At 42.9% G+C, this 16326-nt stretch overlaps 1 protein-coding gene across 2 annotated transcripts in view; it reads left to right on the top strand.

The window, feature by feature from the left end:
• RBM27 (RNA binding motif protein 27) overlaps positions 1–16326 on the top strand; it is a 2498992-nt gene that overhangs the window by 722956 nt on the left and 1759710 nt on the right. For both annotated transcript variants that reach the window (XM_044064021.1, XM_044064022.1), the window contains one exon: positions 2073–2297. In XM_044064021.1, coding sequence (XP_043919956.1) covers positions 2073–2297 — 225 coding nt within the window. The remainder of the gene's footprint in view (positions 1–2072; positions 2298–16326) is intronic.

Here is a 16326-nt window from a genome sequence, read left to right as displayed (position 1 = left end):
ATCTCTGCAGTGGTGGAAATGTTAGTGAATGAGTGCAAGGACTATACAGACTTTGCATCATATACACTAATATCAATTCTAAATCTTGACTACAAAGGGTTTATGTCTGTGTTAACCAAGAGAATGACAAAAATGTTATCATAGCTGATAGATATGGATCATTGTGATTCTGTGGAAAGGAGACATGTTGTGATTCTGTGGAAGGCATACATTGTGAAGTGTGGGAACAATAAACAGTTTCAGGCACCTTTCACACTGAGAAATAAACTGAATTTTTCAGACTCAAAACTTCCAGTTTTGTGTTGAGGTTGCCTCACAGACGGAGAAAATGAATTCCTCATGCTTGCATTGGGACCATTTTTCTAACTGTGTATTGCACGGTCCTTGTAAGTATACAAATTTTTTAAAACAATTGCATTTTTACACTTGTAACACCGTGTTGCATTTGGTTATTTATTTTGTGCTCAGTAAATGTCACAGACACTGTGAATGTGTTCAAAGCCTCTGTAACATCTTCTGCTACAACTGCATTTTGAAAGGAAGTGTACTACTTCACATGACATTCAAATTCCTGTATTTAGGATTTATGATATTTTAAGATACGTTTCTCAAACATACTATAACTGTGACTGTTACCAGTATTGGTTTGCAACACCTAAGCTTCTTGAAGGCCAGTAGTTTGTAAGATTGGCACTCATTCGTAACCATATATTAAATGTTATTCTCTGATCACCTGTTTTTGCCATTTTAGGGTTCTGTGTAAGCTGGAACCTATCCTGGCAGTCACTGGGTGTGAGAAGGAGGCGCTATGCTTGAAAGCGTATCGGCCCTTTACAGGGCACCATGTTAACATTCATACAGCAAACTCTTTTGTTGGCAAGCTGTAGGAATGCTATTTCACCTGTGGCATATCTTTAGGGTGTGGAAAAGCTGGAGCACCCAGTGAAAATCTACAAAGATGCAAGGAGGAGGATATGCAGACTCCCAGCATGAACTGAATTGAATTATCAAGAACTGTAAGGCAGCAGCGAGAACCATTGTACCACTGCACCATGCTATGTATTGGGGAGCTATTACAGTGTGGTCATTCGTCCTTTTGGCCGACTGTGAATAGATCAGTACATTTAGCTGACAAACAAGGCATTTTAATTATTGTAATCTGTTTGTGTGTGATCGAGGAACTGGGGAGCAATACACACAGTATTTTAGTGTGTGCACGTTCTAAAACTGAATTATTCCATGATAGTCTAATCTCTTTGCCTGTATTTGGAAGTCATATTTGATGTCTGCTCACAGAGAGAAGGGAATTCAGTGTATGTCTGGTGATGAATACACAAATCATATATGTATTTTTTAACTGACGTATAATCATATTAAAATAAATGCAGTTAACAAAATGAATCCACATAGCAGGTACAGTCTGCATTCCTGGGGCTCAGATTCATGTTTCACTGCTGATAGTGCATTGTGGCATGAAGAAGGTGCTTTTATTCCCTGAGGGTGCTGTTATTTAAATGAGACTGCAAACTGATGAGCCATAACCCCAAGTTGTTAATAGTGCAGAATAATGTTAAAGATTTTGTAGTGCATGTCATTGAAAAGTTAAGCGCCAGTTTTCTTCCTAGCCAGTTTCAGAATTCCTTCAGGTTTTCTCTGAAATAGAATGGGAGAGTCAGGGGAACTACCTGAGCAAACAAAAAGTAAATCACATTAATTAGTAACACCACCAAAAGCATTATCGTGTGATTCTTAACACCTATATGTTTGTTGTGCTTCAAAACCGTATTTATCTGTTTAATAAAAATCATGTTGAATCTTTTATCTTTTGCATAGTAATGAATTACATGAGCAGTAAAAGTGCCTGTTGTGTCAGGCTTATTTGACTGAAATTGTACAGACTTGTTCTTCTCGTTGTTGTGCTTTTTCTGATTATGCCTGTGTTCCCTTAGAGATTTGTAAATTTGGTAAGCTCTTTTGTTGCTTCATTAGTTCATTCATTTTATGATGCAGCAAGTGTGTTTTCATAACATATTGGTTCATATAATCAGTTTGTCCTTGTATATTTCTTTCAGAGAAAGGATTTTGTGTTCTGGGAGACTTGTGTGTTTATGACCATGGAACTGACAGACTAGTTGTTGATGAAAAAGCATTGCCAAAGATTATTCCATTTCCTCCACCACCCCCTGGTGTATCTCTACCTGGTCTTTTGTTGCCACCTATGACAGGACCACCTCCTAACCTAGTAATGCCATTGCCACCTCCACAGCCGCCACCTCCTAATGTCTTCTCATTACCAGGTAAGTAATATTTTAGTTTATTTGGAATACTTTTTAGTGTCTTTAGAATTTTTATGATATTCTTAAGAAGTCAAGAAATGCTTTCTGCCATAAATTTTGAGTATCGGTGCAAGTTTGATGACATAAATTTAGTCAGTTTAGGATCTGGTGTTAGATTTTTGTTTTTAGTAGCACATTTTGTATAATTTTATGGAGATCATATACTGTTTTCGCCAACACCTTCTGCTAAGACAGCTGCAAATCTGCCATACTGTCCACTTAGTAGGCTTTTTTCATCTTGTTTTACTTTTGGCACTTACTAATAGCTCCCACATAGTACATTGCTTCACTGCTTTCATTCTGTGATTTCCTTCAGTTTTACATTCAGCCAGGTTTTGTATCACTGCTTCTTGAATTTTCAATTAATCCTTCTCTATTTTCAAGAAGGTTATCCTCAGATTATGGAGTGTTTCTGGCTTTTTGTTTCCTGTATAAAATGGGGTTTCCTGTAAGTTATTTGACTTGCATTTTCAGCTAGATGATGCTGAGACAGTTGAGCAGTAATCCATGACTGGATGTAGGTAAGGCAGGATTTACCCATAGCTAGTGTATTTTGATCACATAGGCAAAGCCTGAGTGGTTAAACAAAGCCAACTGTGGATAAGTCTCGTCTTACACATGCTCAGGAGTGGATTATTGTTATTGTACAGTGACATAATTTAAGAAAAAATGCTTACCTTTTCTGAATAGTTCGTTGTATAAAAGGACTTTACAGCTCTTCCGCCAGCACCTCTCGTGCTCCTCAGTCTTTAAGCTTATAATTGCGAATGCATCTACAGTACATTGAAGTTTCTTCTGTTTTTTATTTATTGCGTGTTCGTTTCATTTTTATTTTTTGAGAATCGAGAGCCGTGACTACCTTTTATGGAGTATTTAAAGCAGACTGTAGTATGAAGCATACCTTTAAACTGTCCAGATTTTCACAGACTGTCTGTATTTTTTGGTGTGTTTCTCATAAAATTTGTGTTTTTTGACAAATAATTGTGTATTAAAATAATATACATTTGAGTTTCGCATTTCATATTTTTCAGAAAAATGCTGTGTAATGCAAAATCAATTATTCGAGTGACTAAGTTTGTATGAGTAATATTTAAAATCTGTTTCGATTTTGGAGTTTTTTCACCCCATTATTTTTGACTTTATCCGGTTTTGTTGTGCTTAGCAATCGAGAGAAATGTAGTGTGGCAAAATATTTTTAATAGTTTCAATTCTCCACTTAGCTGCTTGGAGAAAATGATTTGCCACTGCACCTTTTTCCATTAGGAATGCTTGATTTACAAGAAGCATGCAGACTGTCTCGTTCATAGGTGGCTACTAGGCTAAGCCCAAGAGCCTTTACAAGCCGAATTACATTTATCCTGAGATGCCCCAGTTGGCAGTAGTTAGGTGAGCAAAGTTTTGCAGAGGTATGAGTCTATGGTAATTAATACAAACTGTCTCTGTCCATGAGAGACATGGGCATCACTCCAGGAGTGAATTTACAGTCACCCTTCCATTGATCTGGGTTGCGTTTGAAGAGGGTCAGGGAGCACCTCTGCTGCATGTCAGTAGGAAGCTTTTCCAAGAGAAGGGGTAGTCTCTGGGAGATACAACTCTCTTTCTAGCATGTTTTGTTCATGTCAGAGGTTAAATTGAGATCTCTCTCTCTCAAGAGTAACCGTCGTGCAATTTGATTTATGAATGTGTAGAATTTCCATCAGGGCCTTGTCATGGACTGCCCTTTAAGTCAGGCACAGGTCACCCCTTAGCAGCCTGTAGGAGACAGCATACAGTGACAGGGCTTTCAGTCTTTCCTTGTAGGACATGTTTTGCGCACCCTCTATCTGCTTGGTGAGAAACCTGTATGGTCTGTCCATCTGTTTCAAGTGTCTGGTGAGATGCATGCAAAAGGGAGCATTTTACTTAATTTTTTATTGGTCTGGGGAGGACTGAGTGTAATGGAATTATAACATCCTCAGATCTAGATGTGATCTCTTTACTTATCAGATGTGGCATATAGAAGGATTTCCTTACCACAGTGGATATGTGGTGGTTGAATTTCAGATTCTTGGCAACCTGAGTACCCAGATCATGTACCCCACTGGGTCTGCACTTACGTGGGTACTATTTATAGGTTCATAGGTGTGTACTAGGCTATTGCTCCTGGGGCCTTTACAAGCCTAGCCAATAGAAGTGCCCTGGCATTGTGCCGCCCTTCGCTGGTTCCCAGTGCCTTTATCAAGCAGAGCCACTGGAGTGATCCCTGGGGTGAACTTTCTATTTCCCATCCACTCATCAAGATTTTTCTTGAAGAGGGCTAGTGAGGTGCTCTGCTTGACATGTATGGAAAGTCTGTTACAGAACTTGGGTAGTCTCTGGGTTATGAACCTGTCTCTTCAGCATGTTCTGTTGATTGTGGTAATGAGGTTGAGGTCTCTGGAGCATGTGGTGCGGATGGATTGGGATTTCTTTAGATGTAGCATTTCTAACAGAGCTGGGTCAGACATGGCTTTGTAAGTAAAGCAGAGATCGCCTCTTAGTAGATGATATGAGACAGAGAATAGCTGGATTTTTTGAGTCTGTCTCTGTAGGACATGTTTAAGGCCTAGTATCCTCTTCGTGAAGTATTTTTGTGGCCTCTCCAGCTGTTGCAGGTGTCTAGTGAGTTACATGCCAAATGGGGCATTATACCTTGATTGGACTAATGAGGGAAGAGTACAGAGCAATGATTACCTCATTATTCCTGGATAGAAAACCCTTGATAATGAGATGTGGCACATAGAAGGACTTTCTGTCCATGGTTGCAATGTGGTGGTCGAAGGAGAGGTTGCTGTCAACCTGTGTCCCCAGATCTCTTATAACGACTTCAATGTTCAGTGGGCTTCCATCGATTTGGTAATTAGTGGGAACTGAGTTTTTCCCCAAGGGGTGACAACGCATTTTTTGGGATTAAGCTTAAGGTCATGGTTTCAACACCAGTCATTGGTCTCAGTGAAGCTTTTCTGTAGGATGTCTGCATCACTTGGGGAGTTAATTATAGCTCCCAGTTTGCAGTCATCTCCTAATTTGGTCGGCCATAGTCCCTCCGTGTTGGCCTGGACTTCTTAGAAGCAGATGCCAAACAGGAGAGGACCCAGGACCGATCCCTGTGGGGCTCCACTTGTGACTGGTCGGCAGTCTAACTTGGAGTCCGCTACTTTCATACTGTGTGTTATATGTGAGAGACAGTCTGCAACCCACATAATGATATAGGGGTTGATGCCTAGTTTGCTGAGTTTATCAATAATTCCTGAATGAGGAGTGGTATCGAAGGCCTTGGCCAGATCGAGGTAGGCTGTATGAACTGCCTTACCTTCATCCACCGCTCTACTGTCTGAAGTCAGCCAGGTTGAGCAGACATGATCTGGCTTGCACAAAACCAAATTGCGTGGGATCTAGAGTTTGGAGGTTACCTGTATCCTTGTTAATTAGGTACATGATGATGGTCCATTATAATGCAGTTAGTAGAGATGCCAGCTTTCGAAAAGGGAATAATGATTTTTTTTTGCATTTCAATCCGTGACTTTGGCACCAGTCATGTGTCTGCAGTAACTCTTTCTGCAGTATATTAGGGTGCAGAACAGAACCCTGAGGGACACCTGTGGTGACTGGTCTTTTGCTAGAGGTGAAGTTACTCACTTTGACAGTATGTGTCCTGTTGGCCAATTGTCTACCCACTTAGTGACATAGAAATTTGGGAGAGTTTCTTTATAATACCTGTGTGGGGATTGTGTCAGATGAATTGGCCAGGCCAAGGTAGGCGGTATGAATTGCCTTTCCCTCATCCAGGGCCTTGGTGACTTTCTCAAAGAAGTAAGCCAGGTTTAACAGATGTGATCTACCTTTCATGAATCCGAACTGGGTTGGTTCCAGAGTTTGGAGATTACCTATGTCCTTGTTGATAAGGTCCAGTCCATAATGATTCTTTCCATGACCTTCAAATGAGGCTAGGCAAGCTTATGGATCTGTAATTCCCAAGGTCGGTGTATGGTCCATCTTTGTACAGAGGAGTTACTGTTGCTGTCCTCCATTGTGCCGGGACATAGCCATTCCACAGGCTGTGGTTAAGCTGGGATCCAAGTGCAGGTTTTAAGTTGTTTAGAAGGCAACCTGGTCCCATTGATGCCATGTTTTTGGCCTTGGAGAGCGCAGAGATGACCTGCTCTCTTGATACAATAGGTTGAGGAATGGTGGCAGGTATACTTTGGGGAATGGCTATTGGGGACAGGGGAGTGAAGTTTGGTTCAAATCTGTTAGCTAGCAGGTTGGCTATTGCCTCCGGTTGAGTATGCTTGATGCCTTCCACAACCAGTTCATTGCAGGGTGGTTTTATTACTTTAGATTTTGGATGTAGTTAAAGAATGTCTTATGATTATTCTTGACTAGGGAGGCTATTTTTGCTTCATAGTTATCGTTGAAGGACTTGACAAGATCTCTTACTTTGCTTTCTTAGAATAGAGAGGGATTTCTATTTCTGCTGAGCCAGTTTCCTTTTGTTTTTGGACATTAGTTTCCTTCTTTTGTTGAAAAGCTTGTTTATACTAGGGGTCCACCAGGGTGGCTTGTTTTCCCGGCAAAACTTGGTATTAATCCAGTCAAGTGCAGCCAATTCTATGCAACTGCTTAAGTGGTTATACAGGGTGTTTGTGTACACCTCTGCATAGGAGTCCTGGTTATCTGTATTTGAAGGGACTTTGAAACTTCTTATACCATCTCTTAGTAGGAGGTAATTTGTCCTGGAAAAAATTAATTCAGTGTTTTTGAGCTTGATGGGGTATGTTGTCATACAGTTGCTTAGAGGGAGACTCATTTATGGTCCAATCTTACCAGAGAGGACAACACACGGGGGTGAGGCAATATTCTCCCATGTTAGTGAGTATATATGTGCAGTACCTTTGAGCCCCTCGTGGGTGTGCTGACTACCTGTTCCAGAGCATTTGCACTGACATAGTTCAAGAACCTCCAAGCCAGCATGTTTGTAGTTGTGTAGGTTTCCCAATCCATGGCAGGATAATTGAATCACCCATGAGTAAGGTGTTGTGCTGTATGTTAAATGACTCCAGTAAGTCCAGCTATGTGATAAGCTTTTCCTGGTCCTTGGTGGAGAACCTATATTTAGCTGCGATGTGGTAGGTGGATTTTGCCTGTGGTTAATTGGATATGGAATAGCTTGAGACTGTCGTACTGTTTGACCAGTCTCGAGGTGTACTTATCCTTAATAAAGAGGGATATACGGCCTCCTTTGTCTCTTTCGCACTCATTTTGTGGTTTGAATGTACAGTAAGCATTGTAGCCCTGCATGCCTGGGGCGCTTTCCGTGGCTTTGAACCATGTCTCGGTGACTGCACGGTCGTCAGCATCTTCCAAGGTGAGGACTGCTTTCAGGGAGTGCAGTTTCTTGTTTAGACTCCTAGCAATACCTTGAGTTTATCTAGAGAGGACTTTGTTACATTATGAGGTTGGTTATTTTGACACTGCTGAAAAAAAGGCAGAATAGGAGTGACAAGTGCCTTTGCCACTTTCCAACAGCCTAGAAGACAGGTGCAGAGCATCTGTGCCAGAGCAGCACATCAGTCATATCTTCCCAGGCTGACAGATACGAGATCCCTTTTGGCTGACACTAGAACATAAGCCAGTTGTTAAAGTCAATCATTTTTTGTTTGTATGGTGGCATCATCCTTGGAGAAGGTATAATGGTGCTTTAGGCTAGGCTTATACCTGCCTGTAACACTTAATCTGAGAGGTCAGTCATACGTCTCTTCATATAGTCCAGAGAGGTATGTCTCAAATCATTTGTCCCCACATGGACTTACTTGACTTGGCCAAGGCCTTTGATACAATTCCCCACTTGGGCATCATCGAAAAGCTAACACAACCTGGCGTAAATCCCTATCTCATCAGGTGGGTGGCCAACTGGATCCACTGATAGCACCCACAAGGTCAAAGTATGTGCCTCTACCACTGATAGCAGACCTGTCACTAGTGGTGTTCCCCAGGGAACTGTCCTGGGACCTCTACTGTTTGGCATCTACTTCTCAGCGGTCCAGGCAAAGAGAAAAAGCCTGTGGCTGACCAAGTTTGCGGACGACTGTAAGTTGGGTGCTGTCACTGACTCCCTAAATGATGTTAACATACTGCAAGAGGGTCTCACAGCAACAAGTGACTGGTGCCAAAGTCATGGCCTTAAGTTAAATGCAAAAAAAGTATTATCATACCATTTGGCAAAAACATGGCCTCTACTGATTACCACATCAATGGCAATTCCCTAAGCACACAACCTGTTGCGAGAGACCTGAATACTCAGGTTGACAACAATTTCACTTTCGACCATCATGTAGTGGCAATGGTCAGAAAAGCCTTTTACTTGGTTCATCTCATAAGTAAAGAGATTGAATCCAGAAAAAAAGGAGGATGTTCATCGTGTTTCACTGTTGCAGTCATTACACTTGGGTTATCCTGCTGACAGGCTACCCGCAGTCGGCCTGAATTCCAAAGTCCTGGTCCGGCGTCAGTTGCTGTTGCCTCTTCCCTGACGTCAGTGTGCCAGGGGTATAAAAGATGCAGTTGACACCATTTTCTTCAGTCTTTCTTGCCGCGTGGTGCCCGAAGCAAAAGCAGTTTGCAAGTGCCGGTCGGCCGAATGCTGAGATTTTCAAAACTGAATTTCAGATCCAAAGTCTTCTATAAAGCTAAGTACCCCATTGGGGAAACTATTTTTCTTGCTCCAGACCGATGTCAGAAAAAGTTAACAATTGTATCTCTTGTGGGAAGCAAATACCTCATAAGGATTTTCATTCTTAATGTATTCCTTGCCTAGGCCCTGACCATGACGTTACTAGTTGTCGGTTTTGTGCTAGATTTAACCAGCGCACTATTAAGCGTCGGTACGATTTTGCTTTTCATTACTTTACATAATACCGTCGGAACAGCCGACGACCGGAGTTCATAAAAAGTGCAAGGAAAAAGAAAAGGACAGGCATCCGAGTTCCAAAACCGATGAAGCCTCTTCTAGGCCAGTCACCAGTGAGGTGCTTTCACAGCCCCTGACACCCGCTACCTCAGAGCCACAGGACACCTCCAATTCCCACGTGGAGACAGCTAGACCTCTGGATACTCAAGGTATTGGGCCTTCAGAAACTAATCCCTCAGATGGGTCCAGAGCCGCTGAGCAGGCATCTGCTTCTGAGGGTGTTTTCAGACCTACACAGATTTATATCAAGCCAACTTCAGCATCAAAGACAAAGACTAAAACAGTTTTAAAGACAAGGAAACAAGTACAGCACTCTCCAGGACAGACTTCCATGCCTAAGAAACAGATGCTCAAAATGGCCGAAGACCTAATTACTTTTATCAGGGGTTCCCATCCCCCTCCTGATAAGAGACCTAGGCAAGACACTGAATATGATTCCTCTGATTAGGTTTCCATTTCCTCTGACTCCTCTTCAGAACAGGGATACTCTTGTCTTCCCTATGAGGATTCTGATGCTGAAGAATCTATTCCTTCAGCTTCCCCTCCTGAGGATTACTAATTTGGGGAAACCTTGCATACCATGAGGGAGCATTTCCATTGGGAGAGCCAAGATTATTCAGATTCTAAAAAAAGGCTGAGACTTTCTTTTACTGCCTCAGCACAGACCTCTTGCTATTCCTCCTGTTCTAGACATTATAGATGTATTTTCAGAGTCCGGCCTGTCTCCCGACTCTTTACCTCCTGCACCTGTTAAGCCAGACAGATACTACAGGGTTCCAGATTCTCATAAATTTCTATGTAAAAACCCTGCTGCTGACCCAGAAACTATTTCTCAGGGTCCCAAAGGGGTCAAGGCTGCTACTGCAAAAAAACCCTGTCTCCTCAGATAGAGATTCTAGGGCACTGGACAGATGGGGGAAAACTGTTTACACTTCTGCTACCTTGGCTGTAAGGGTTTAAATTGTCAGTTTCATATGCTTAAATATCAGCAATATTTAATGTCTCTGTTAAAACAGAAAATGTTGACATTCTGAATGTGCTGAGAACAAGGAATTGGAGGATTTATTGCATGCAGCTGAACAAGTGGGAAAACATACTTTGCAATCTGGTTATGATTTAAGGCATGCTTGGTTAAAGGAACAGACTCTGCCTGATCATGTTAAAGCAAAATTATTGGATGCTCCATTACAGCATGATGCTTTGTTTGGTGTTAAGGCAGAAGAGGTGTTGAAGAAAATGGAGGATAAAGCTAAATCCATGCAGACAGTGAAGGATTTCTTACAGGTGCAGCCACCCAGATTTAGCAGGAACTGGCCTTCTAAGAATTGGTCCTTTCCCGTGTCAGATAGGCCACAAAGAGGCAGATACAGATGCCCTACAGGCAGACAACAGCCCCAGGGCTCATACAGGCCCAAACAGTGGGGTCCTTCTACCTCCAAAGGCAGAAAAGACAAATCACAACCATATAGGAAACAGTCCCAATGACTTCCCTCTACCAATGCCAAGCATTTATCTTTTGGCAGCACCCTTAGGGGGAAAGCTAGCACTTTTTTCACAAAATTGGCACATGATTACCCAGGACAAATGGGTCTTAAATATAGTCTCTCAGGGCTCACTTTCACACCCTTCCAAAGGCAAAAGGTATGCCAGACCTGCCACACGATCAATGGGCAGAGGCACAAAACCAAGTTTCATCTCTCATGGACATGAAGGCTTTTCAGCCAGTGCCACAACAAGAGCAGGGACAAGGATTTTACTCAAGACTTTTCTTAGTACCAAGAAAGGACAAAGCATGGTGACGTGACTGATTCTGGACCTGTCTATTCTAAATACTTTTCTGGACGTTCCGAAATTCAAAATGTTGACTCTGCAGCAGCTTCTGCCCATGCTGGGCAAAAAGGCTTGGCTTGTAGCTTTGGACCTCAGAGGCATACCTGCATGTCCCAATCAGACAATCTTGCAGAAGATACCTCAGATTCATAGCTGGCTCAATGCACTACCAATTCTCTGCACTGCCCTTTTGCTTATCTACTGTGCCCAGGGTCTTCACAAAATGCCTGGCACCAGTAATTGCATTTTGCAGACAGAGGAATTCAAATATATCCCTACTTGGACGACTGCCTTATTCAAGCAGAGACCAAAGACATTCTACTAAAGCATCTGGCGTTTGTAAAAAGATTACTAATTTGCCTAGGGTACACAGTAAACAAAAATAAATAAAAACTAGTACTCTCTCAAGAGGTAATATTCCTGGGTGCAAGGTTAAATACAACTGCCCAGATGGCTTATCTCACGCCAGACAAACAAAGGCAACTGACTTAATACTTCGAAAGCATGGCAACAAAGACCCAGTTATCTGCAAGAAAAAATCTGCAGGATCTGGGCTACATGGCCTCCTGCATTCTGCTAATTCCATATGCAAGACTGCATATGAGGAAACTACAATGGTACCTAAAAAGTGTTTGGACTCAACATTGCAACAGCCTGGAATAATTTCACTCATTCCCTGCCTGTAACAGGAGTTTCGATGGTGTGCACAGGCCTTTCACCACAACAAGGGACAGCCATTCACTTTACCCACAGCCAGGGAAACACTAACAACAGATGCATCAGATTATGCCTGGGTGGCCCACATGGTTGGAAAATGTATTCAGGGCACATGGCCCCCAAGGCAAAGGCATCTACACATCAATCAAAAAGAGATGCTAGCTGTACAAAATGCCCTGACAGCTTTCAAGGACCTAATTTATCCAGGACAGCTGCTGATAAAGACGGACAACACCACAGTCATGTGGTACATAAACAAGCAGGGGGGCACACATTCCTTCACCCTCTGCAGACAAGCCATGATTTTGTGGAACACAGCATTGACTTACCAAGTACACCTGCAAGCACAATTCCTGCCAGGAAAAACAAATGCTCTGGCAGACGAACTAAGCAGAAACCTCACGGACCCTTACAAGTGGAAACTAGATCCACAAATCTTCAGCATGATAACAAGGAAATGGGGACGCCCAGACATAGATCTTTTTGCCTCCCCTCACAACTGCCAAATTCAGAGATTCTGCACAAGGACTTATCACAAACAAGCATGGAAAGTGGATGCTCTGTCATTCATCTGGAACAACCTTACAGTATATGCCTTTCCTCCAGTGCCTCTCCTCCCCAAGGTACTCCTAAAGGTCAGACAAGAGAAGCCACAAATGGTACTGATTGCCACAGATTGGCCACGCCAACACTGGTACCTAATCCTAAGGAGCTTGTCCCAAGGCCCAGCCTGGACATTGCCTCAAATTCCTCATTTACTGACCAAACAAAACAATCAGATCCTGCACAGCCAACTCAGAACTCTAAATCTAGCTGCATGGCGGATACTGTAACCATTCAGAATACACATCTCTCTAAAGCGGTTATGGATGTTATTTTGGAGGCCAGGAGGCCCAGCACCAGAAAATCTTATACAGAAAAATGGAAAAGATTCTGTGCTTGGAACTAGGCACAAGGAATTGACACGCTTGTTCCAAATATTCCTCAGATTTTACAATATCTAATTGAGATGCTGGACAAAGGCCTATCCTTCTCATCAGTTAAGATCCATGCCTCTGCCATTTCAGCTCATTACAATTCAGATCCACCTATTTTTTCATATCCATTGCTAAGGCAGTTCCTCAGGGGGGCCAAAAACATAAGACATCCAAGGAGAGCACCAATACCTGCATGGGACCTCATTTTTTTCTTGGGAAAACGCACACTGCCTCCTTTTAAGCCAGCCAATACAGCCGAGATAAAATTCTTACGGAAAACAGCTCTGCTCCTAGCAATAACTTCAGCAAGAAGAGTCTCAGAGTTACAGGCATTAATTGCTGTGGAACCTTTTATTATCTTCCATCCAGACAGGGTTTCTCTAAGGACAAACCCAACATTTATGCCTAAGGTAGTGTCCAGTGTGGCTCTTAACCAAACCATTCATTTGCCTACTTTTTTCCCAAACCCGCAGAATAAAGGGGAGAGACTTCTGCATTCTTTGGACATACACAGACAGCTACGCTTCTACTTGGACAAAACTAAAGCTTTCAGAAAGACTGAGCAACTTTTGGTGGCATATGCTGCAGTATCACAAGGAAAAGCTATCTCAAAGCAGACTATTTCAAAATGGCTAGGACACTGCATTTGTTTCTGCTATTCACAACATGGCACATCTGTGCCTAAGGGCATTAGACCACATTCTACCAGGGCAGCAGCCACCTCAGCAGCCTTCCTTAGAGGGGAGTACCAACCAAGGATATTTTGGAGGCTGCAACTTGGATTTCAGTGCACAATTTTACTAAGCACTACCACTGGCCTCTTTACTCTAAATCCAGAGCAGGCTTTGCCACTGCAGTCTTGCAGGGCCTCATAGCCACTCCTAATTCCATTTAGACCCAGCCGCCCAACCTCAGCTTTGGGATTCAACCCAAGTGTAATGACTGCAACAGTGAAACACGATGAACATAGTATAGTTGTGTACCTACCATAAATGTAGATGTTCGAGTGTATTCACTGTTGCAGTCCAGGTTACCCACCCACCATCCCCCTTTCTTTGCTGGGACTTATCTGTACTTCTCTATCATATACAACCTATGTGGTGTATTTGCTTGTAGATGAAGGTATTGTTTATTTTAGTGCATGCTTTTATAAGCAATGTTTTTTATCCTACCCTTTTGGGGGCACCTGACATCTGGGGCAAGAAAAACTGAAGAAAATGGCGTCTGCTGCATCTTTTATACCCCTGGCGCACTGACGTCAGGGAAGAGGCGACAGCAACCGACGCCGGACCAGGACTTTGGAATTCAGGCCGACTGCGGGTAGCCTGTCAGCAGGATAACCCAAGTGTAATGACTTCAACAGTGAATACATTCAAACATCTACATTTATGGTAGGTACACAACTGTACTTTATTGCCTCTCTGTACTCCTCCCTCATTAGGCCAATAACTGAGTATAATGTACCTCTCCAGTCAACTGGAAATGCCACAGAAATACTTCACATAGAGAATCCATGGCCTCCAACACCTGTCCTATGTGGACAGGCTCAAATCATGATCACTCTACTCTGTATCATACAGATTCCTCAGAGGTGATGTGTGTTTCTCCTACAAGGCAATATCACAACCTGCTGTACTAGAGATGCTCCATATCTGTAAGTCTAAGTTCTTGCACGTTACCCTCTTGAATGGCCTAAATCTAATATGCAACATCAACAAAACCCCAGGGTCTGCCCCGTCTCTGGAATAGACTTCCCATACATGTCAGAGTACCTCGCTGACCCTGTTCAAGTGCAGCCTTGATGAGTGGTTGGGAAACCACTAATTTGTCCCAGGGCATCCACCTCTGTCCTTCATTGACAGGGGCTGACTGAAGTTTATTTTTTGGGGATAAACTCTTGGCTGGGCGTGTAAGGGCCCCAGGGCCATTAGCCTAGTAGGTTCATAGGTGGGTACTAGGCTATCGGCCCAAGGGCCTATGTAAGCCTAGCCAACAAGGTTCCCTGGCTTATGCCACCCAAGAAAGTTATTTTCCTGTGCCGCTGTCGAGCAGACACACAGAAGTGATCCTCTGGGTGTATTTCCTATTTCCCATCCACTCACCAAGATTTTTCTTGAAGAGTGCTAATGAAGAACTTTGCGTGACATAGATGGGTAGCCTGTTCCAGAGTATGGGAAGTCTCTGGGACAGGAATCTATCCCTCCAGCATGTCCTGTTTATTGTGGTGAAAAGGTTTAGGTCCCTAGAGCGTGTAGCTCTGAGGGATTGGGATTTCTTTAGGTGTAGCATGTCCATCAGCTCTGGGTTTGACATAGCTTTATATGTTAGGCAGAGATCACCTCGGAGTAGGCTATATGCTACGGAGTAAAGCTGGAGTTTTTTGAGGTGGTCAGTGTAGGGCATTTGTTTGAGGCCAGTAATCCTGTTTGTGAGGTACTTCTGTGGCCTTTCCAGCTGCTGCAGATGTCTTGTAAGGTACATTCCAAAATGGGCGTTGTACTCTATAATGGGTCTAATGAGTGTCGATTAGAGGGGAACAATGACCAATTTTCCTGGATGAGAACCCTTTTATGATGAGGTGTGCCACGTAGAAGGACTTCCTGACTACTGTGACGATGTGACTGTCAAAGGAGAGACTACTGTCCACCTGGGTCCCAAGGTCTTTTATTGCACATTCAGTGTTAAGTAGATTGCTACCTATGTGGTAGTTCATGGGTACAAAGTTTTTACCAAAGGGGATGACACTGTACTTTTTGGCATTGAACTTGAGGCCATGACTCTGACACCAGGCATCTGTCTCAGCGAGGCCCTTCTGTAGGATATCCACATTATTTGGAGACTTGACTGTAGCTCCTAGTTTGCAGTCATCTGCGAACTTAGTTAGCCAGAGGCCTTCTGTGTTAGCCTGTACTTCAGAGAAGTAGATTCCAAACAGGAGAGGTCCCAGGACTGAACCCTGTGGTACTCCACTTGTTACTGCTTTGAGGTCAGATTTGGAGTCTGCAACTTTTACAGTGTGGGTTATGTCAGTGAGCCAGTTGGCAACCCATCTTTTGATGTAGGGATTTTTACCTAGTTTAGTGAGTTTAGCTATAATTCCAAAATGGGGGCCAAAAAATGAAAGGTTAATATTGGTGGCCCAAGGTAGTGTGTCTACGTACACATAGGTTTACAAAGTTCATTGAACATGTGGGAGAAACAGACAAATGTAGTTTTTGTAAAACAGAATTAGAAACAGTCCCACACCTTGTTGCGACATAATAATGGCAGAAGGATTGCATACTGAAAGGTATAATAATATGGCAAGACTGTTACACTGGGGATTGTGCAAACATTATGGTATTGAAGTGCCTGAAAAACACTGGAAACATGAGCAACAAAACATCATAGAAAATCATAGTCTACATCACCCATTACCAACAGTTCAAAAGATAGATGCAAGAAAACCAGATACAGTGGTCCATGAAAAGAAGACAAA

This window comes from Protopterus annectens, chromosome 2.part2 (assembly GCF_019279795.1).
Source record: "Protopterus annectens isolate FY-2018-M chromosome 2.part2, PAN1.0, whole genome shotgun sequence".
Taxonomy (NCBI): domain Eukaryota; kingdom Metazoa; phylum Chordata; order Ceratodontiformes; family Protopteridae; genus Protopterus; species Protopterus annectens.
The sequence above is the reverse complement of the archived record's forward strand: the minus strand, read 5'-3'. Positions and strand labels throughout refer to the sequence as shown.